The sequence below is a fragment of the Oncorhynchus nerka genome, linkage group LG2 (assembly GCF_034236695.1).
Source record: "Oncorhynchus nerka isolate Pitt River linkage group LG2, Oner_Uvic_2.0, whole genome shotgun sequence".
Classification (NCBI taxonomy): Eukaryota; Metazoa; Chordata; class Actinopteri; order Salmoniformes; family Salmonidae; genus Oncorhynchus; species Oncorhynchus nerka.
Window position 1 is genome coordinate 71,341,515 of NC_088397.1, and position 21,599 is coordinate 71,363,113.

General features: G+C 42.2%; 2 protein-coding genes across 4 annotated transcripts; one reads left to right on the top strand and one right to left on the bottom strand.

The window, feature by feature from the left end:
• Positions 1 to 677: 677 nt before the first annotated feature.
• On the top strand, positions 678 to 6,315 carry LOC115141575 (repressor of RNA polymerase III transcription MAF1 homolog). Of its 2 annotated transcripts, none has more exons than XM_029680587.2 (7): positions 678 to 1,569; positions 1,778 to 1,906; positions 2,248 to 2,416; positions 2,809 to 2,930; positions 3,219 to 3,338; positions 4,141 to 4,230; positions 4,396 to 6,315. In XM_029680587.2, exons 1-7 carry the CDS (start codon positions 1,487 to 1,489, stop codon positions 4,418 to 4,420), a joined length of 738 nt encoding a protein of 245 aa, XP_029536447.1. In that variant the 5' UTR covers positions 678 to 1,486; the 3' UTR covers positions 4,421 to 6,315. The 2 variants fall into 2 exon arrangements, with proteins under 2 accessions (XP_029536447.1, XP_029536438.1); XM_029680578.2 differs by having other exon boundaries at positions 679 to 1,569; positions 4,393 to 6,315.
• Positions 6,316 to 6,715: 400 nt separating this feature from the next.
• Positions 6,716 to 13,589, bottom strand: LOC115141566 (tribbles homolog 2-like). 2 transcript variants are annotated; one of them, XM_029680565.2, is made up of 4 exons: positions 13,311 to 13,589; positions 11,376 to 11,672; positions 10,053 to 10,345; positions 6,716 to 9,350 (listed from the first exon to the last, which is right to left on the bottom strand). In XM_029680565.2, exons 2-4 carry the CDS (start codon positions 11,670 to 11,672, stop codon positions 8,879 to 8,881), a joined length of 1,062 nt encoding a protein of 353 aa, XP_029536425.1. In that variant the 5' UTR covers positions 13,311 to 13,589; the 3' UTR covers positions 6,716 to 8,878. The 2 variants fall into 2 exon arrangements, with proteins under 2 accessions (XP_029536425.1, XP_029536416.1); XM_029680556.2 differs by having other exon boundaries at positions 12,790 to 13,588.
• Positions 13,590 to 21,599: the final 8,010 nt, after the last annotated feature.

The following is a 21,599-nucleotide window of genomic DNA, read 5'->3' on the forward strand; positions in this document are numbered from 1 at the left end:
TGCAACGCCAGGACCATTCACATTTGTGCTCGCTCCGTTTATCTCAACGCTGATTGGCTCATTTTTGTATACTTTTTTTGTCAAGGGAGACCGGATGCTTCCTGGCTTCCGTGGGCTTCAATGCTTGGGCGGCAGCAATGTCATACTCGTTTGGACCAGACAGCATCAGATAGATGGCTTACACGTAGAGAGACAGAGGGGCGCTGTTTTGCTCGCCGGATGCTTTCTCGTGTGAGACACAATTCAGCCTCTTGCGAAATGAAGGCAAATTATGAAACACAGACAGACGAAATATACATTATTTTATTTTAGTATTGGCTTTCCCTTTGCATCAATGAATACACGCCACTGATCAGAAGTCTAAATGAAAAGCGAAACGAAACGTAACTATATTCAGGAAATAGGTTTTAAAGGAGCCATTTGCACATTCCAATTTATGACAGATCAGTACTGTACATATATAGTGATGACATACTGCCGTTTAATGACATCAATATAGACCAATACATATTTTAATAATTTACATATATTTGTGTATGTGTTTTAACTAACTAACGCAAGTGAAAGTCTGTTGCTGGACGCTGAGCAAGGGGGTGCTATAATTACTAGCTACGTCATTGCATGTTTATCTGGCCCCCATGGCGCCCTCTCGAGGAAAAATCCGGTAAAAGAGGAACTGGCCTTGGAGAGAAGAAGGAAGTGCAGTTACATTGAGGAAGGATCAAAACATCAAAACTGGGTTGCCGTTTTTACAGACAAATTCAGGTGCATAGCGAAGGCGAAAGGCTTTGAGAAGCCTGGGATTTCTCTTCAAATTCTGATACAAAAGCTGGGATGAAGAACTGTCTATCTAATTTCAGTTTATTTAATGGCAGATATTGGAAATTTCACAGTAAAAAGGAAGACATTTTTATCAGACATATAAGTGCCATAAGCCCTCGACAAAGATCTTTACATCATCCGTAAATGAATCATGCAATATTGAATTTAAAGTTTGTGATTGAAATTGATTACTTTGGTATTGCATTGAGTGAGCGCTAGATACAACAGACTGTTTTGTGCGCGGGAGCTGAGGATCTCCACGACCAGTTAGCTCTGTGGTCGGAGGTAATTTAAATTCAAGGCAATCATTATTATTGCACGAAATGTTTCCAGCTGGATACAGTAAGGCCTGAAAAGTTTGTGTGTTCGCTGTTTTTGAACGACACATTTGACCGAGTTTATTTGATGTGGGCCAGTGCATAGTTAATTGTTAGGTTAGTTAAATTCGTACAACCATTGTTGCATATCTAACTAACGTGTAAGACAGAGGATTGCGAAAAAGACAAGTGTCATTTTGTTTATCAGAATTGGCTACATGACCTCCTGGTGGTGGCAGATTGTAGCCTTTTACGGTCGTCTCTAAGCCTAGGGGCTAGATAGGGAATGAGTATATTTATTTTAAACACTTAATATTTTGCGTGATAAAAATAAATAAACTGTCAAGATGAAACTCCTGGAGAATTCTAGTTTTGAAGCCATAAACACCAGACTCACCATTGAAACGGGGGACTGTCAGATAATAGGAAGGTAAGTTATCAACAGGTAGATGGTGCCAATAGCCCATTTGCTATGTAGACCTACAAATGAACAACATTTGCACAGAATTGGCCAACACTTCAATGCCTCGCTATGAAGATCTAACGTAACTGAACTGCTACACAGGAAATAGATTTTCAGCAACCACATAGTTTAAGTGTATGCATGATGTGATGAGCCATGCTCTGTCTTTTCTCAGGATCGAGAGCTACTCTTGCAAGATGGCAGGCGAGGACAAGCAGATGTTCAAGCAGTTCTGTCAGGAGGGACTGCCTCATGTCCTGGAAGCCCTGTCCCCTCCACAGTCCTTAGGAATAAGCCCCAACAAGTAAGACTTCAGTCCACACTACACCATCACCATAGGAACTCAGAGGTCTATTCAGTAATGGGGCAAAATGGTCAGTGTTTTGTAGATGAATGTAGCTAATGAATGTAGAGCACACACTAAAGTAGATATATAACATAGTGATAGTGAATTGAATATGTTCTAGTCATTAGACTTCTATCTGTATTATGTAATGCCCATGGCCTGGTCACATGAAGAATCCTGAAGTTCCTGTCAAGCACAGTTCAAATGACAAGAATGCACTACAAGTATGAACAAGTATGGACTGAGCATGTTCATAACACTAACAAGTGTGTGTCTGTGGTTTTGTGCTGTGGTTGCAGGTTGAGCCAGAGTCAGAGTGGAGACGAGGGGGAAGGGCCTCTCTCTGACAAGTGCAGCAGGAAGACCCTCTTTTACCTGATCGCCACCCTCAACGAATCCTTCCGCCCCGACTATGACTTCAGCCGCACCAAGAGCCACGACTTTAGCAGAGAGCCCAGCGTTAACTGGGTGAGGATCTATTTAACATCTCATACCTACACAACAGTGCCTGTACATGTCTCGCATTGCTGTTATGAATTGCTTACACCTGAACCAGCATATTCTGCTGGTTTTGCATCGTGGCTTTCACTACACAGCAGCATGAGTTGATTGGGCTGAGGCAGCTTGTACACAATCCAAAGCCTGTCTGGTCTTATATCGAATGAGACTGTAATCCATTACCTGGAGGACAAAAGGCTACAGAAGGGGACTAACATATTAACTCAAAAATGTAAAGTATATCACACAGTGCTTGAAACTATATGTTTAGTCATGGACAGTCTTGGCTGAATTCTTACCTGGCTGGATATACAGGGAAGTTCTGCATTTTGTCTGCCATTATTAACATAGTGTGACCTCAGGTGTTCAACGCGGTGAACAGTAGTCTGTCGGCGGCGGCTGGGGAGGATTATAGTCTGCTTCAGCCCCAGCTGTGGGAGGCCATCGACGCTGAGATCTGCCTGTCCGAGTGTGACATCTACAGGTGAGCAACGCCACTTTTTCTTAACGATAGAGAGGGTATTTTTGGTCCGGAGTTGGCAGAACTATTACTAGAAACTCTGGCACAAGCATCAGAGTGCTAGGTGGAGCCACTACCATATTGCTTACACCCATCCAATCCTTTCAGATATATGACAAGTGTCTTGGGGAGTGGTACTGTTTTCACAGAGCAATAATCAATTTTCTGTGTTATTTTGTTTTCCCTTGAGGGGAGGCATACATGCCATTTGTAAACCAGAATGTAAAGGCCGTATTGTTTTGGACGTTGCAGCTACAACCCAGACCTGGACTCTGACCCGTACGGAGAGGAGGGCAACATGTGGTCCTTCAACTACTTCTTCTACAACACGAGGCTGAAGAGAATCGTCTTCTTCACGTGCCGCTCGGTCAGGTAAGACTGAAGACTGAAAAACACATCACCACTGTTTTTTCCCTCTGTACTGAAAGTGCTCCACCTTGAAAAGTTGACTGCTGACTACACAATTATTTGGGATTGTATTAACAGTTTACATAGGAACAAAATAAAACATTACGTTTTTGAGTGAACTATACCTTTTTAACTTCTAATGTCCAATTGACGTGTCGGTTATCTGGGTATGGTATTCTTTTATCTGAGTGGAAATCATCTGTTTATAATCTGTACATGGTTGGTCATAGACAATATAACTGCATACTGACAATATATTTTTACATTTAATTGTACCTTTATTTAACTAGGCAAGTCAGTTAAGAACAAATTCCTATTTACAATGATGCCCTACCCCGGCCAAACTCTAACCCGAATGATGCTGGGCCAATTGTGCTCCGCTCTGAGACTCCCATTCACGGCCGGTTGTGATACAGCCTGGAATCAAACCAGGGTCAGTAGTGATGCCTCTAGCACTGAGATGCAGTGCCTTAGACCACCGCTTCACTCGGGAGCAATAAATACTTTGCTCAAAGCTAAATGGATACATGTATAAGTGTCCTAGGCAGTCATTCAAAATAGTCAAAGAACCAGGGAAGGGATAGATGTTAAGCTAGCCCCGTGCTAGTACTTTTCATTTTGGGCCAGTAGAAAATGAGCCAGACCAGTGACATCTGAATGTTTACTGGCCAGTGTCCAAAATACTTATATGCCATCCCTGAAATAACTGCTTATACATTGAAGTGGTCTATAGTGAGCAACATTTGCTTTTGTCCTCGTGTGTTAGTTTATTCATGGCCCCACGGGACTCTGGCATTGACAACGAACTGGACCTGGAGCTGGATGAAGATTGTTATGAGAACATGGATGAAGAGAGGTGAGGAGGACACAGCCTGGATTCTTCATAGAATGATAAAGCATGAAACTGTTTTTCTTTTAAGTGTCAAAGTTATTTTGTATGTTGAATTAGTACTGTTCGTGGATGCATCATTTGGGTCTGTCTAATCCTTTAATCTAAACCATGTCTTTTTTCGATCAGCAGGTATGGTGCCCTGTGTGCCCAGTGAAGTCCCAGTCTCATACAGGACCAGACAGTATACTGGATGTCTGTCTGTACCCACATCACCATTTCTTTTACAACTCATCTTAAACTCATCATATTTTGTGTTGGGATTATACTTCTGTTTTTTTTTCTGACTATGTGTGGTGAACCTCGCTCTATTTTACTGCGGAAATCAGACTTTGAGCTTGGAGATCTGTTACTCATGTTCAGATGAGGATTATTCCTATTTATTTGTGTTTATAATTTTAATTTTCCATCGCTACGTTCTCCTTACCTTGATTATCAGAAGCAAAAGCTTTGTTTGGTGTGTTTGACCTGGTATTAGAGCATGTCCTGGCACTCATTAATTTGCAACATATTTCACATTCTCTGCTGGTTTTGATAATGCATTAATTAAGCAAAGTTTTAGGTTTTTATTATGTTTTTCAAGCTTTACCATTCCAAAGTGTGAGCTGTTCTCATACCAAATTGGCACTCAAGGTTTATGTATAGGACCATTCTCTGACTGCATGCTTGAGCGCATGTTTGAACACCAGGGGGCAGACTCAATTTAGGTTGCCTCCACTGTAGCTACATCCATAAAACTGAAGTTTGCAGTTGGCCAACCAATACTGTCACTTCAATCTCAGCTGATGGAAAAGTCATATAACAGCTTGAATCAGTCTGCCTCTTGGTGATGTTCTACCTTTCATACCAATGCTACTCAAGCCTACAATTGTTTTTTTGTTTTTATTTAGCGACAAGTGCAGCTAATAGTTTTATGGGTCAAGCCAGCAAATACGATTCTGCTGTATCTGTTCCAAAAGCACTCGAGAATCAAGACTAGATTCTGAATTCCATCGTGTGTTTTAAGGACTTATGTGACATGTGACTTCTCATATGTAGTACAAACTCTGCTTGTAGAGTATACTGTTTGAATATACATATATTGTATTTTAAGATAACTTAAAGCCTTTTTTAGGTATTGCTTTAGTTGAAGCATTTTTTTGTGTGTGTTTAGTTAGAGCAGTGCCCCCTGTGTGTGGCATTTTTAAATGTAATTTTAGACAGTCTCAAGACAAATCTAAAGTCTGATTTATAATTTCCACTGCAAAAACTCCCTGTAGAGATCAGTGATGCCTATGGTCCAACTTTCCTGATCAAATGAAGCATGTACTGAATATACAATAATGCATTTGTGACTAATGGGTGGACTGAAGAGCAAGGATACCTATTTAGGCTCAGTAGTGAGTGGTTGGTTAGTCGTCTTTCAATGGTCACAGCTCCTGTATCAGTATTTTGGTTGTCTTATTGACTACCAGCTAGACAGTGTTGCTGTATGTGGCATACGTCTTGCTCTTGCCCGTTTTTGTATAAGTAAAATGTGAAAGACTCATATCCTTCGTACATTAGGTACAAAATGGTAGAATGATACAGTAGGTATTGTAAAGTTTCATCTAGTCCCTTCTATGTGATGTATATCTATCTGCCTCTAGTGACATTGAAACCACAAACCTATTCCTGAATTTGATTTCAAATGTCAACAACATCCAAAGTTATCAGCATATTGACAAACACTTTGTGCAGGCAGACATGTCTACAGTACACATTTTCTTGTTGATTATCTTTGTCGACAGAGCAGCTGTTTTAGACTTTCAACACTGATTTGTGTGAAAATGAGGTGGTTGTCATGGCAAGGACATGCAAGCTTATTGCCTCCGACTTCCGGATGATATGGTCCAATTAAATACTAAGAAGCGAGATAATATTGTTGCGGAACTCTTGCATCATTGGCACATTTATTTTAGTCTTGTGCTATTGACTGGCAGCTTACAAGACCTCATACTTGTGGTTTTATTTCACTAAACTTGTATCCATTTGATTTGTCACCATGTATAATAAAGGTCTTGACTAAAACTGCCTCGCTTCCCTGTTTTTATTACACTGATTAAATAATGTAGATGTGTAATTATTTTGACAAACTTGGGTGAGATTTGTTTTCCTTTCAAAATTGTAATCCAACCAGTACAGGGTTTGGGACTAGCTAGTAGATCAGTACTATAAATTGTGAATAGTAGCAATAATCATATCTTTAATATGAATTGGTCATAACCTCTGTCCTTGTACGCTACTCTTGATAATAATCAGGTCGCCTGTACATCCTAGTATTAATCAAAGCTGAATCAAGCTCTGTGGGTTTGTAGTTTTAAATAATATTTATCTGACCCTGAAAACAGAAATAGAGCTGGGTAATGAACAAGTGATTTACAATCTCCAACGACAAAGTTTGGTCTTATTACAAAAAAAATATTTATTGGCAAACCGTTCGAAGGATTTATTTTTACTGGAAAATGACAATACTTTTACATAAGTACATCCACCAACCCTCCAACCTAAGAAAAACAAATGTAGTGTACTTTCTTTTGCATCATATATAAATATATATAAAAAAGTATTTAAAGTCTCACAAGATCTATGGCATAGTGAAGTAGGATCTGAGATCTATTTAGGGTTAGCGAACTGCATGCAGGCATCACGACTAACACCACATATTACTGTGTAATGTATGTGATGCCCTTGTTCAGTTCAACAGATACTAAACAGTCTCACCATTATATGGGTGTTTAAAGTACACTACAGCACTGTATCCTTCAGGATCTAACCCACTGCACTATATACTATAGACATTAATTCACGCTTGAGGTCATGACGACTACACTTGTCTTGGGATCTAGGACACCACGCTGAACTATCACTGAATCACAGCTCACTAAACCTGGATCATCACACCATACGTAATAAATGAGGGTAGCTTAATTCTTTGGTAAAGAAAAGCTTGGTGAACTTCTGATAGGGATATAAGAGAGGGGAGAGGGTCTACAACAAACTGTGGTTATGAAAACAAGGCACTTTAATGTTTGAAACGATCCAGATTTGTCACTCAAATATGTAAACAACAGTACACACAAACAAAGGCACAAAACGTGCTTCAAGTATTCTAGGATTTTGTCAAGTTCAGAGGCATCAGGTATCAGTCCTGTCAGATATATACTGAACAAAAATATAAACGCAACATGTAAAGAAGATCACGTTTCATGTGCACAATTGGCCCAGCATCGTCCTGGTTTGGCCGGGGTCGGCTGTCATTGTAAATAACAATTTGTTCTTAATTGACTTGCCTAGTTAAATAAAGGTTACAGTTCATGAGCTGAAATAAAAGATCCCAGACATTTTCCATAAGACAAAATGCTTTTCTCAAATCTTGTGCACACATTTGTTTACATTCCTGTTGGTGAGCATTTCTCCTGTGTGTCATATCAAGAAGCTGATTAAACAGCATGATGATAACACAGGTGCACCTGCTGCTGAGGACAATAAAATGTAGTTTTGTCACACAACGCCACAGATGTACAATTGGCATGCTGAATGTCCAACAGAGCTGTTGCCAGAGATAAAATGTTCATTTCTCTACCATAAGCCACCTCCAAAGTAATTTTAGAACATTTGGCAGTACGTCTAACCGGCCTCAGAACCGCAGACCTCATGTAACCATGCCAGCCCAGGACCGTCTGTAATTAAGCTCTTTCGTGGAGAAAACCTCATTTTGATTGGCTGGGCCTGGCTCCGCAGTGGGCTCCTCCTGCGCCCCTGCCCAGTCATGTGAAATCCATAGATTAGGGACAAATTAAATGATTTCAGTTGACTGATTTCCTTCTATGAACTGTAACTCAGTAAAATCTTTGAAATTGTTGTGTTTACATTTTTGTTCAGTATACAGCTTCAATTTAGTGTTCCCAACAGAGTTGCTCACAATCAAAAATGGGTCAAATTACTGCTTCCAGCAAAAAGGGAATACTGCTAGACAGTCTGCTTCTATATGGGGCAAGGGATCCCGAGGACTGTTTTCACCTGTTATTCCCATTGAGTCAACAAAACAATGTCCATTGGTTAAAGCACAATAGTTGGGTAGCTTTTGAAAAGCGCTTTTCATGAGGTTACACTGCAGTGTGGAAATAACTGCATTGGACCCTTGACAAGCAGATATACATCTAACTCAAAGGAGGCGTCTGTTACACGTGGCCAGGAGATCCAGTAGTTAGTAGTTACTGCTTTGCGTAACCGCAATGTCACTACCTAAACAAATACATGCTTCATGACACCAAACTATATAATACATTTGGTAACAATTTGGATTAAGGGCCCTGCATAACACGTTCACAACTTCTTCAAAAGCACAACTTCAACATCTATACATGCTAATGTCTAACAACAGATTAACAAAGCTTTGACTGCTTTGATACCAAACTGCAGTTAGACATTAGCATAAGAGGTTTACTTTGGAAATATGTAATGCCATATGACTATGTTATGTTTCTTAAGTGTCGGGCAGGTAGTAAAAAACCCTGCATTACCAGTAGTCCCTCTATGGAGATGATACTGCTCTACTTGCATCACTGGGACAGAGGACATTTTTATTTTTATTCTAGAAACAGCCTGTGTCCTTAGTATCTTCTGTGTAGTTGGGGACCACTTGGTCAGTGCAGTTCCTGGGGTTGAGGTGCATGTTGGGAGGTGTTGTGTTATTGGAACAGTTCAGCCACGGGTGGAGCAGCAATTCTGAGGCCTCCAGTCTCTCCAAGGGTGCTTTACGCAGCATGCAGCACACCAGCGACTTAGCCCGCACCGAGAGCGACTCTGGCACTGTGAAGGTCCCCCGGCGGATCTTACTAAAGAGAGCGGCAGGTTCCACATCCTGGAACGGGTAGCGACCCACCAGCATGGTGTACAGCACCACGCCCAGGCTCCAGACATCAGCAGCCTTCCCTGAGTACGAGTGGTGCGAGTTGAGGATCTCTGGGCCCACGTAGGCCGGGCAGCCGTGCTTGTCCGTAAGAGAGTCGTCGTCCCCGTGAAGCAGACAGGAGTCTTCCAGGTTCTGAAGAACAAGTTTGGTCCTGAAAGGAAGGAAAACAAGAGAGAGAGATAGAGTCATCATCATACCCCCATGGTGCGACATGTTTTCTGCTTTGTGTTATTCATCGTTGGTGCACTGGGTCATATGCATAATACACCTTACATAACTCTGTCTGGAATGACACCTGTGTTTACGGGGTGGGAGGAATATAGCCCTAGTCATATGACATAGCTGTTATGATGGTGTGATAAAGGCATCACGAGGAACTTTAGTGCCATTTTGACAGTTTCTTAACTAAATTGCCTTCTTTAGCAGTGACATAATGCAACTGAACTTAGTCCACATATGCCTGGCTGATGTGTCTCAAGTAAACATTTTGATGACGAATTTGGGCCACGTCTCAGTCACTACTGTAAGTCATCCAATGACCATGTTGCTCAGCTAAAATTAGGTTAAGTTAATTAAGTTAAGGGGCAACCAGATTCATTGGTTCCTGAAGAATATAACATCCCATCAGAACCCAAAATAATAGCCTGTTTTACTCCAATGATAGTAAACAAAGTCAATTTAAACAAACACTGTATTGCCTCAAAATATGGTTAAAACTAGAATATTTATACAATATATGGTCAGTCGTTACATTTATTAATCCCTCAGCTTTTTACTGAAACAGGTGAGGAGGAGTTTTGTTATCGTTTCAACTGCTGATTGCCACTTTAAAAGAAGCGCATAAACTACTAACCTCTGCTGGTCTACGAAGACAAACTTGCGCAGCTTGAGGTCGCGCAGGACCACCCCATGCTCGTGACAGTGTGCCACCGCCACCGCCATCTGGCGGAAGAGAAGCACCGCCTCCTCCTCCTGGAGCCGCTTGCATGTGCGCACGTACGAGTGCATGTCGCCGTAGTTGCGCTGAAAGAAGACAAAGACGCTGTGCTCGCCTGTTATCACCTCGGCGATGCGGCAAATGTTGTCGTGGGGCAGCAGGCGGGCGTAGGGGGCGGTGAACTCCTGGTACCGCCTCATAGAGAACACCTGGTAGTGGAGATGGGGTAGAGTTAGGTTAGAGGTCATAGTTCATAAGGTCATGGTCAAATTACAAACTATATGAATGTCTTCTCCTGAAGGTAATGTACCCACTCGAGTGAACTCGTTGTCAAACAGAGTCACACCAAAAGGATATGTGCATAGGTCAACCTCACTGTAAGCCAAGGTTTCCCAAACTTTGTCCTGGGGCCCTACGTTTTGGTTTTCGGCAAAAGCCAAAAATGTGCACCCAGGGAGACCCCAGGACCAAGTTTGGGAAACCCTGCTATAAGCCAGTAGTGACAATTAAATGACTTGACTAAGCCAACACAGCATGCTCATTGCGCACGCCACGCCATTACTGGAACCACACACCCCCACAAGGAAGGTCCGCCAACCCCCCCCCCTCCAAACACATAAGCCATGGGAAAAAAATACATATTATTACAGGAAATTAACTGTAAAACTGCTCCATTTTCCCCTCAGCCTCATAGCAAAATGTGTAGAATATTATTAGATTAGCTATACAATTGCATATGTTTCTGTATGTCCATAGCAAAATGTGTAGAATTGCATGAAGTTGTGGCTGTGACCCCCCCCCCCAAAAAAACATAGATATATGGTGCATTCGATAAGTATTCAGACCCCTTGACTTTTTCCACATTTTGTTACGTTATAGCCTTATTCTAAAATGGATAATATTGTTTTTTCCCCTCATCAATTTACACACAATACTCCATAATGGCAAAGCAAAACAGGTTTAGACATTTTGCAAATGTATTTAAAATATAAAACTGAATTCACATTAGGCAAGTCAGTAAACAAATTCTTATTTACAATGACGGCCTACCACAGCCAAACACGGACGATGCTGGGCCAATTATGCGCTGCCCTATGGGACTCCCAATCATGGCCGGATGTGATACAGTCTGGATTCAAACCAGGGACTATAGTGACACCTATGGCACTGAGATGCAGTGCCTTAGACTGTTGCACCACTCGGGAGCCACACTGTGATGGAGCAGGCTATAATACATACCTTGCAGGTGTACTCCTGCTCCGTAACCCTGTGGAAGGCCCTGTAGGTCTCTGTCCCCTCTGTGGGTTCTAGCAGGACGTAGGGCCCAATGCAGGACACACAGTGCTGGTTGGAGTCTGGGCTGTGGCTCAGGGGCCTTAGGCAGGGGGCCAGGCCAGGGGACGAGGGTGGAAGGCTCAGCCGAGGACGCTTGCATTTCAGGGCTTCCGTGTCATCCTGAGGGTCGTCAAGCTCCAGCCGCTTCAGCCGCAGGGGACGAGTAGGCGCCGGGGCGGGCGAGGAGATGTTCACACTCATCTGAAAGTCACATAAGTTGTTTTAGTATGTTTCATTGAGCTATGCCTAGGATGTGACTAAACCACAGATTGGATACACTGAAAATGCATGTTACACAAAGACAACATTTCAAATGCATAGTGACAGAACTAGCTAGAAGAACTTGGTGTCTGCAAATCCCCTTTTTAGTGCGCGCACACACACACACACACACACACACACACACACACACACAATGCATCTGTGACAAGGGGAACTTGAATAGCAGACATGTGAATCATATCCACCATTAAACAGTGCCAAATAATAGGTTAAAAAGAGCTTGGATGACGCCATGGAGTCTCGACTGATGAGCAGTATTGCCTGTAATAGGTTATGCATTACTCAAATTACTGTCTGTCTCTTTCGAAATGTGGCTGTGACTCAGTGAGTCATTCACAGCCACCCAAATAAGATCATGGGCGAACGTCATGAAAGTGACGTCAGGTTTCCATTAGATTGCTCTAATGCCGCGTTCAAAACAACTGGGAACGCGGAAATATCCGACTTCCAAGCGTTCAAGACAACTGGGAACTCGAAAATAACGACCTCGCGACAGGGAACATCTTTTGAATATTCACCCAACTTGGAATTCCAAGTCGGAATCTGGGGCATCTTTATAGAGCACCGACTTTCTGAAGATCAGAGGTCTTGAGTTGACCTAGTTTTTTCCGAGTTCAGTAGTTTTGAAAGCACCAAATAACGCCAGAGGTTCAGGTAAAAGATGATGATAAATTGGCATTAAAAACACGAGAGGTCACATGGGGGGTCATGTTATTAGTCAAAATAAATATTTGTTGAACCGGGTGAAAAGGGTCAGACAGTGCGCAATTCCGAGAAACAGTGTGCGCGAGGGGGATACAATGTTGCGATAGACATACTCCGGCTGCGAGGAGTGGTAGGTCGTGACTTGTAGGAAGAGTTGCACCATCACTTTCTAAAGTTTAACCTTGTTGTTTCACAACATTGGCCTGCCTACACGTTAAAAATCAATGAATTATGAATGCGAGTCGGGACTACAAGCAACCCCTTCAATTGTAGCCTAATGATAAAAACATGGATACTTTGAGGTTGGGCGAAAAATATGAACAACTGTTACCTTGGCCGTGGAAGACAAAGGGGTCCGCTCTTCAAAAGAGAACAATGGTATGGTAACTCCAGCTTCGTGTGTAGTGCTTTGCTTGTCAAGAAACACGAAATGTGCAGTAAACTCAGCAAAAACACATGCGGTGTAGAGGAAACCAGAGGTTGGAGAGCTTCAGACAAAAGTTATTCTTCCTTTATAAAATAAATAGCGTAGTGGTTCAAGGGAGTCTTTAACTTAAACAGTTACAAATGAGCTATGTATGCATAATAGTTCAAATTACATTTCGTTGGTTCTTGCTCAGGATGTCTGTTCACTTAGCCAAAGCAGAATATGTATGAAAGTCATTGACACATTTAACAGGTTATTTCGCTTTGAAGTGTGGCCTGTGTTGTTGGTACAGATGCTTTTGTCCTTATTCCCGCTGTGTGGCAGCGACTTGCGTATCCAACGTTTTTCCTTGCGATGACAGGTTTTCTAAAACGGAGGTTATTAGACAACCTTAGAAACTTTTTATAAACAGAGAAAACACAAACCTTTAAAGTTGTTTAAAGGCTCTTGCACAATAATGGAAAAAAAAGAGCATACTCATCCAAAGTATGCAACCTCGTATAATAAATAATTATTGGTCAAAGTGTAGAGTAGGCTACACGTTCCCTTATTTGGTCACTTGCGTAGTAATCCTTTAATGTGTCAATTGAGTCCCTAAAAAGTAGATTTCTAATCAGACGTGCCCCCACCGACTGCCCGTCTGATTGAGAATAGACCAGAGAGCGCAGTGGCTTCAAATATCCTTTCTGTTACAGCAGTGAAGTTGATAATGCGCAACTGAGCATGATTGCAACATCGTAGCTCCACCCCCTGGTTTGACGACATCGACGGGTGAACCTCGCAATCGTCACTCGGGCAGTTTACATATGGAACAAAATAATCGTACAAGGTGTATTGCATGTCATTGGCTATATAGTAATTATTTCACAAAATCCAAATTTGCTCTGACCACACGTTTTCTAAACAATCGTGTCCACATGCCAGAGTTGGTACATGTCATTTGTCCAAAAGGACATTGGGAATGTTATTTAATAACAGAAAACATGTCACTATAAACCCAACTATATGTTGGACAGGGTTTGCCACACCCATCCTATGACTCAATAGCAGTAATGGTATTGCACCATTTCTCACAATGCATGCTCTCTGGATGGCATGCACATGGGATGGGTTATTATGGGTTATAAAATTTCTGTTTGATGTTGCAACCATGGAAAAGGAGAGAAATGGATTTGAAAATTAGAAGAGCATTATCGTTAGCTACACATTGCAAGTATCAGGAAAAGATTGCCTAACATTGATGACAAAGCTCCAAAAGGATGGAAATGAAGTGGCCAAGGCCTTTTGTTCAGCTATTGATATAACGTCCCCCGGTATGCATCACTTACACACACACAGAGGAGCATTTCACATTATTCATGTCAATGTTCATTAGTTCTGCACAGACAGCTTTTAATGGCCTGAGCTTGTGCTTGAGTTGCACATGTGAAAAATAATTGATAAAAGTTCCCTTCAAAGTCATGTCTTTGTGTGACCAAAGAGAGGATGTACTGCTTCGGTACTGGTGTGGAGTCAGATGGTGTGTGTGTTTGTGTGTGTGCGTATGTGTGTAAGTGTGTGTAAGCATGTGGGTGAGGGCAGCTTCCTGTGCCTGTGCCATGGTGATTTCTAGACAGCCCTATGAGTGGGAGTCAGAAATCATTTTTGCCTTAAAATGGAAACATTTCAGCCGCACACACAGTGCTGCATTACTGCTAGAGACATTGCCTGAGGCTACAGCTGTGAAATTGTCAGTCTTCGCAATGTAACTTGACAGCACTAAATATCCTCCCTAAATATTCTCTGGGAGCATTTCTCCCCTGCCTGCCTGCTGCCTCAATCTCCCTACATTAACTCTGCCCTCTGAGAGTCACAGTTTGATGTTGAATGAATCACCCTCTGTATCAACACTGACATGGAAGGATATGAAACACCGTCATTTGTGTTGGGAACATAGCAGTCTGTGAATAGTGCAATGATAAACCAACAACTGTCTTAGTCCAATAAATAGCAGTTTGTGAATAGTGCAGTGGTGTGGCCTGATGTTGGAGTCATGTAGACATGGCTGTCTTGGTAACCTATGATACAAAATGTCATGACGACTGGAGGCAATGGGGCTGCTTGTAAAGTGGGTATTTGCTCCAGCCATGTCTTTTCAAGAGATTGCTATCATAACTGATAGGGGGCCACCACTACTGGGTTTGGAGGTCACTTGCTGTCCATCCATGTCAGTCGCATAGGTGAGGGGGCTAGCTAGGAATTAGCCTAGTTTACAAAGAGGCTATAGCTTATATGTCTGTGGGTAATTGGATTAGCAGTGCTTCTAGGGGTTTCAGTGGCTCCTTTGGAGTCTGGCCCTTCAACTATCAGACCACAGAGAGCAGTACAGTGAAGTTCCTGGCATTCACAACAGACAGACGCTTCCAGAAATCAGGTCTGTTCCCACTACTGTAATCGTGATTCAGTCAGTGGAAAGAAAAGGGCGAGTATGGGGTATTTCATCATCACACAGCTTTTGTGGTGGATGGTTCTCTGTTAGGGAAAACATTGGCAGGACTTCTTAACTGTGGCCAGGAAAATAAATAACAGCAGAGCCAACCATAGTTGGCCTGGCCTCGCTCTGGCACAGCCAGAGCATTGCAGGAGATTACGAAAGCAGAAATTCCATTGTAGCGACAGGTCCTTTTTGCATAAACAAGTTAGACAGTGGTGTTCTTCTTAGGCAGGTAGTACCTGCTGCTCTGACTGTGCTCCTGTTTTCAGGCTACCCAAGGACAGTTGACAAAGCTTCTACTTTAGTTATAGCCCATTTATCTTAAAGACAATTAAATAGATGGACGGACAGATAAAAAAAAACAGAAAGAGCCAAAGAAAAAAGAAAAGCCTAACAGTTCAAATAAAGCTTCATACTTTGATTCACTTATTCACTTAACCTGAAGATGCCATCTGGTTTTCTCTTTTATTAATCACGTTAAAGATTTGTCCCTTGAAGTAGGAGCAACAAAGTACCTGTCACCTTCCTCTAGCCTTTCAATGAAGAGGAGATTCAATTAGCTGGGTTCTGTTAATATATGCCTCATATATGTCTCTTTCTAGATTTAATTATAATTAAGCAATAGCGCCTGAGGAGGTGTGGTATATGTCTAATATACCACGGCTATAGCAGAAAAATAAACGTTCTGTCATACCTATGGTATACGGTCTAATATACCATGGCCGTCAGCCAATCAGCATTCAGGACTCAAACCACTCAGTTTATAAGAGGCTGCCAATCTGCTGCTGCGCCTTATGGTCTTTCCTGAGGCCGCCCCCCACCTCTCTGAGTGATCTCTTCATTTTTTAATATGTTTTTTTCACCTTTATTTAACTAGGAAAGTCAGTTAAGAACAAATTCTTATTTTCAATGACGGCCTAGGAACAGTGGGTTAACTGCCTGTTCAGGGGCAGAACGACAGATTTGTACCTTGTCAGCTCAGGGGTTGCAACCTTCCGGTTACTAGTCCAACACTCTAACCACTACGCTACCCTGCCTTTTTTGTATTGGGACCCATTCAGCCCTGTTGACTGTAACTACCCGTGCTTTAACCTTCTCATTCGACACTGAGATCTAATGAGCTGGGAAAGATGGCACCGACAGACATGGCAGCTCAGCTTCTAGCTCCTAAGCAACTTTGCAGTATTTTAGATTTTTTTGTGTGTTATTTCTTACAATATTAGCCCAGAATGTTTTTTTGTGTTATTACAGCCGGAAATAACTTTTGGATATCAGAGTGGTGGAACTCACCAGCATTATGAACAGGAATACGACTTTCCCGAATTGGATCCTTTGTTCGCACCCCCCAGGGCAATTTAACTTATCACAGAGGCTGCTCCAAGACGGCACCACAAGCATTTCGCTACACCCACAATAACATCTGCTAAAATAATGCCACTTTAATAATGTTTACACATCTTACATTACTCATATCATATATGTGGTATTTTATACCATCTATTGCACCTTGCCGATCGGCCATCCATATATTTAAATGTACATATTTTCATTCACCCGTTTAGATTTCTGTCTATTAGGTAGTTGTTGGGAATTGTTAGATGACCTATTAGATATTACTGCACTGTCGGAACTATAAGCACAAGCATTTTGCTACACTCGCGTTAACATCTGCTAACCATGTGTATGTGACCAATCAAATTTGATTTGCTTTGAGATCTAATCTCTTTACAGATCAGAAGTCGTAGGTGTCGGGTTACATTATGACTGTCCTTTAAGACTTCTTACTGCTGACTGTGGTACAGTGGAGCAGCTCCACAAAACATAGCAGGGCCGTGGGTGTTTGTATATTGTGTAGGGAGGCACAGTTTGTGTATTTCAGTTTGTTTCTAATGGGTCATTAATGTCTAATCAGGAAGGAGGGGCCCTGCCCTTTGAGGAAGCTGTAAATCCCCAAGGCCTTCCCTCATCACCGGTCCCTATTGATTTCTTTATTCTAGCTCAGTGACGAGAGAGTTGTGATTTCAGTCCTTTGTGCCTACTGTATTACCTGCACATTACATTTAATGGCAGTTCAAACCATTTCTAAAGAGTGACACATTCTTAAATGCTGTCGTGTAAACACAGTCTCAAGTCAGAGCCTATGCCGTTTTAAATAGATTTCATGAACCTTACACAACCCATCTTTATATATTGTCCCCTAAACAAATCGTCAGAGACATTTGATCGTTTTAAACCTACGCCCTCATGTAGTTTTGGCTAACAGCTGTTCTGGGTATTGACAGAATTGAATGCTTCTGTCTGGTGGGAGCTTAGTGTCTGCTAACACTTGAAGGAAGGAGGAAGGCTTAAGGGCACTGCCACCTCTGGCTAATCCACAATCCATTATATATTGTAGTGTGCTGCTGCCTGTGGAGCTACTTGGTCAGTCACATCAATGTCAAACACCAGTCAGTGCTAGCAACCAGAGCCTCCGCTAACAGCCATCCATTGTATGGACTGTGTTTCACCAGGAATGGTCATGCTTCTCTTGACCTGTTCTTTTTTGAATAGGTTAACATCTGTGCAATGCTAGTGCACACAACCAATACAATAGTAAACCCAATCTCAAGGCCACTCAGAGGTTACCATATTACACAGGATCCTGTCTCATCTGTGGCCCCGGAAGCGTCCCAGACTGCTAAGACCGTTGCACAGTTGGTGTGCACTCTACTCCTCTAAAAGGATCAGGTTGGTTGGCGGTTTGACATGTGGCGTAGTCGGATGCTGTGTGTGTGTGTGTGTATGTGTGTGTGTGTGTGTGTGTGTGTGTGTGTGTGTGTGTGTGTGTGTGTGTGTGTGTGTGTGTGTAAAGGGAATTGGACCCCTTTATCGACCAGGGCTTCCCAGTGCCCATTGGCCCAGTTGCTTAGATTCTCTCTCCCTCCAGTGTCTTCTGGAATTTACTGCACATCCTAGAAGCCTGCCTCAACACTCAACATTCTGCCTCTGTGTAGCCTGTGAATGTCAATATGGGGGAAACAGAAGATGGTCAAGGGTTTTAACGATTTAACGACAGTTTTAACGTCAAGGGTTTTAACGATTTTAGCTACAGGGGGTGTAGCATAGCTTAATTTAAAAGATTGTGAAAGCACTCCATAGAGTGTGTACTACATAATGAAATATTGAAGAAAAACCCAAGCGAGTTCAACTCAATCACTCACATTGGTAGCATAGCATGACACCCAATTACCTATTACAGGGACTTCCCTATTCCTTCCCCTTGTTTGTTTATTTCAGAAGAAATGTGAGGGATTACTTAACTCACAAACAAAGTGGAAAATGCTGAGTTGAGTGGTTCTTGTGAAAGATTTCTCAATAAGATGTCACATCCCTAACAATGCAATAAATATTCTGAAGTGATGACCATGAAGGAAACTGAAAGTCAGAAAGGTTTGCTTCAGGCTCTCCAAGCTATTGGCAAGTTTCTTGGCTTAGCTGGGTATTTTAGCCTGGTATTTTAGCTGGGTATTTCTTGGTTAATAATGACTAACTTGCTGAGAATGGCACTGGAGGGAATAACGCCTGTTTTACTGGCTCCAGACCAATTGTGGTATTTTGTGTATTTTTTTTGCGCTGAACTGTTTTTGTACATAAAGTTTCTTCCATCTGTGACCGAAAAGAGCTTCTGGACATCAGAACAGCTATCACTAACCTCGATTTGGACGAGGACTTCAACTTCAATGAGTTGGAATTGAATGACATATTGATTATCTCGGACCAGGCCCAAATCCCAACACTCAAAGAAGGAGGAGACGGCCCTATAGATGCCGGCGTGCGGGATGTCTGACGAGACTATGTCAGAGAGTGGATATTCCACCTCTACATTCCATTCTATTGGCGTACGTGCAATCACTGGAGAATAAACTGGATGACTATCCTATCAATGTGTTCTGAAGAACTGTAATGTCCTATGTTTCTCAGAGTCGTGGCTGAACAAGGACCTGGTAAATATAAATCTAGCTGTTTTTCTATCCATCGGCAGGACAGAGCAGCGGTGTCGGGAAGCTCAGGGGAGGGTGTGTGTGTGTCTCTTTGTTAATCACAGCTGGTGTCTGATCTCTAATATTGAGGAAGTCTCAAGGTTCTGCTCGCTTGAGTTAGAATACCTCATGATAAGCTGTAGACCATTCTATTTATCAAGAGAGACTTTTCATCTATATTTTTCGTAGCTGTCTATTTACCACCACAAACTGAGGCTGGTGCTAAGATTGCAGTCAACGAGCTATATAGGGCCATAAGTAAACAAGAAAATACAGAGGCGACACTCCTGGTGGCCAGTGACGTTAATGCAGGAAAACTGAAATCCGTTTAATCAAATTTGTATCAGCATGTCACCTGTGCAACTAGAGGTGAAAAAAACTCTAGATCATCTTTACTCCACACACCGGGATGCATACAAAGCACTGCCTCGCCCTCCATTTGGCAAATCTGACCATAACTCTATCATCCTGATTCCTGCTTACAAATCTCAAACGGGAAGTACCAGTGACATGCTCAATACCAAAGTGGTCTGATGAAGCGACAACATCCGCTCTGCGCTAAAAGCTTGGACTGACACTTTCAATGAGCGGAACACTAATCCGGACACTTAGAAATCCCTCTACGGCCTCCAATGAACCATCCAACAGGCAAAGCGTCAATACAGGACCAAGATCGAATTCTACTACACCGGCTCTGACGCTCGTTGGATGGGGCAGGGCATGCACAAACTATCACGGATAACAAAGGGAAACCCAGCCCCAAGCTGTCCTGAGATGCAAGCCTACCAGACAAGCTAAACACCTACTATGCTCGTGTCGAGGCTAGCAACACTCAACCATGCATGAGAGCACCAGCTGTTCCAGATGACTGTGTGATCACGCACGCCATAGCCGATGTGAGTAAGACAGGTTAACATTCACAAGGCCGCAAAGCCAGACGGATTAACAGAGTGCATACTCAGAGCATGCCTCTGGCAAGGGTTTTTACTATTTTCAACCTCTCTCTGACCCAGTATGTAATACCTACATGTTTCAAGCAGACCACCATAGTCCCTGTGCCCAAGAACACCAAGGTAACCTGTCTAAATGACTAGTCACTTTATCCCTACCTACATGTGCATATCTAACTCAATTACCTTGTAGCCCTGCACATCGACATCGTACTGGTACCACGTGTATATAGCCAAGTTGTCGTTACTCATTGTGTATTTATTATTATTAATGTTTTTATTATTTCTCTTTTTTTGTCACTGCATTGTTGGGAAGGGTCCATAAGTACTGTAAGCATTTCACTGTTAGTCTACACATGTTGTTTACGAAGCGTGTGACAAATACACATTTCTTTTATATATTATTAGAATTTCTTTTTTCTCATGTAACGTTTTTTTGGTACCATCAAAAGAAAGAAGAAAAGTCTATGAACTTTGAACAACTGCTTGAACCTTTTAATTCTCCTGCTGCAGGCTATTGCTTAACTTTAGCCAATGGAAAGGTACAGACAATCTGTTTTTGATACCCTAGTACTGTCTTTTGCCCTTTTCTATCAAAACAATAAACCCCTGTCTTCACAAAGAACTCCTGCCTACGTGGTTATGTGAGTCATGTCAAACACATGTCTTCGAGTCTTGTGTAAACATAGCATGAGGCCTCTGAAACTGAAATGACCTTTCGCAAGCGAGCAGAGCCTGTAGTCGAGGGCAACAGATACAATCTCAATGAGAGCCTTATGACTGTAATAAAATCATAATGTGGGCTAAATGAAATCATACTAAACTGGCATAGAAGCCAAGGAGCCTGGGTGTACTAGAAGAGAGCCAGTGGAAGCCCAGGTCAATGGAGAATTAACTAAGGCCCAGTGAAATACTGAGAAAGGTATTTTGGTTCTGGCTGATAAGGCCACACATTTCCCTCTAGTCTGCTCTATTTGTGTTTCTACCATTACGGCAAACCACAAACAAGTACACAAGATTTACACATGACACATCAGCAATTCCCTATTTTCAACAGAACACAAAATGAATATGGCATTTTCACTGGTACTGTAGTACAAGGCAGGATTGGGGTCAACCAAATGAAATGTATTTGTTGCCGTGGCTCACTAACCTTCAGTAGATAGATGTACATTATAAACGGCCCCCAAGCTACTATTTCATAGCTGCTGGCTGGTGCAACGGCGCTATCTCTATATTGAGAGTGACATTTCAAATGCATTTCCACACCCA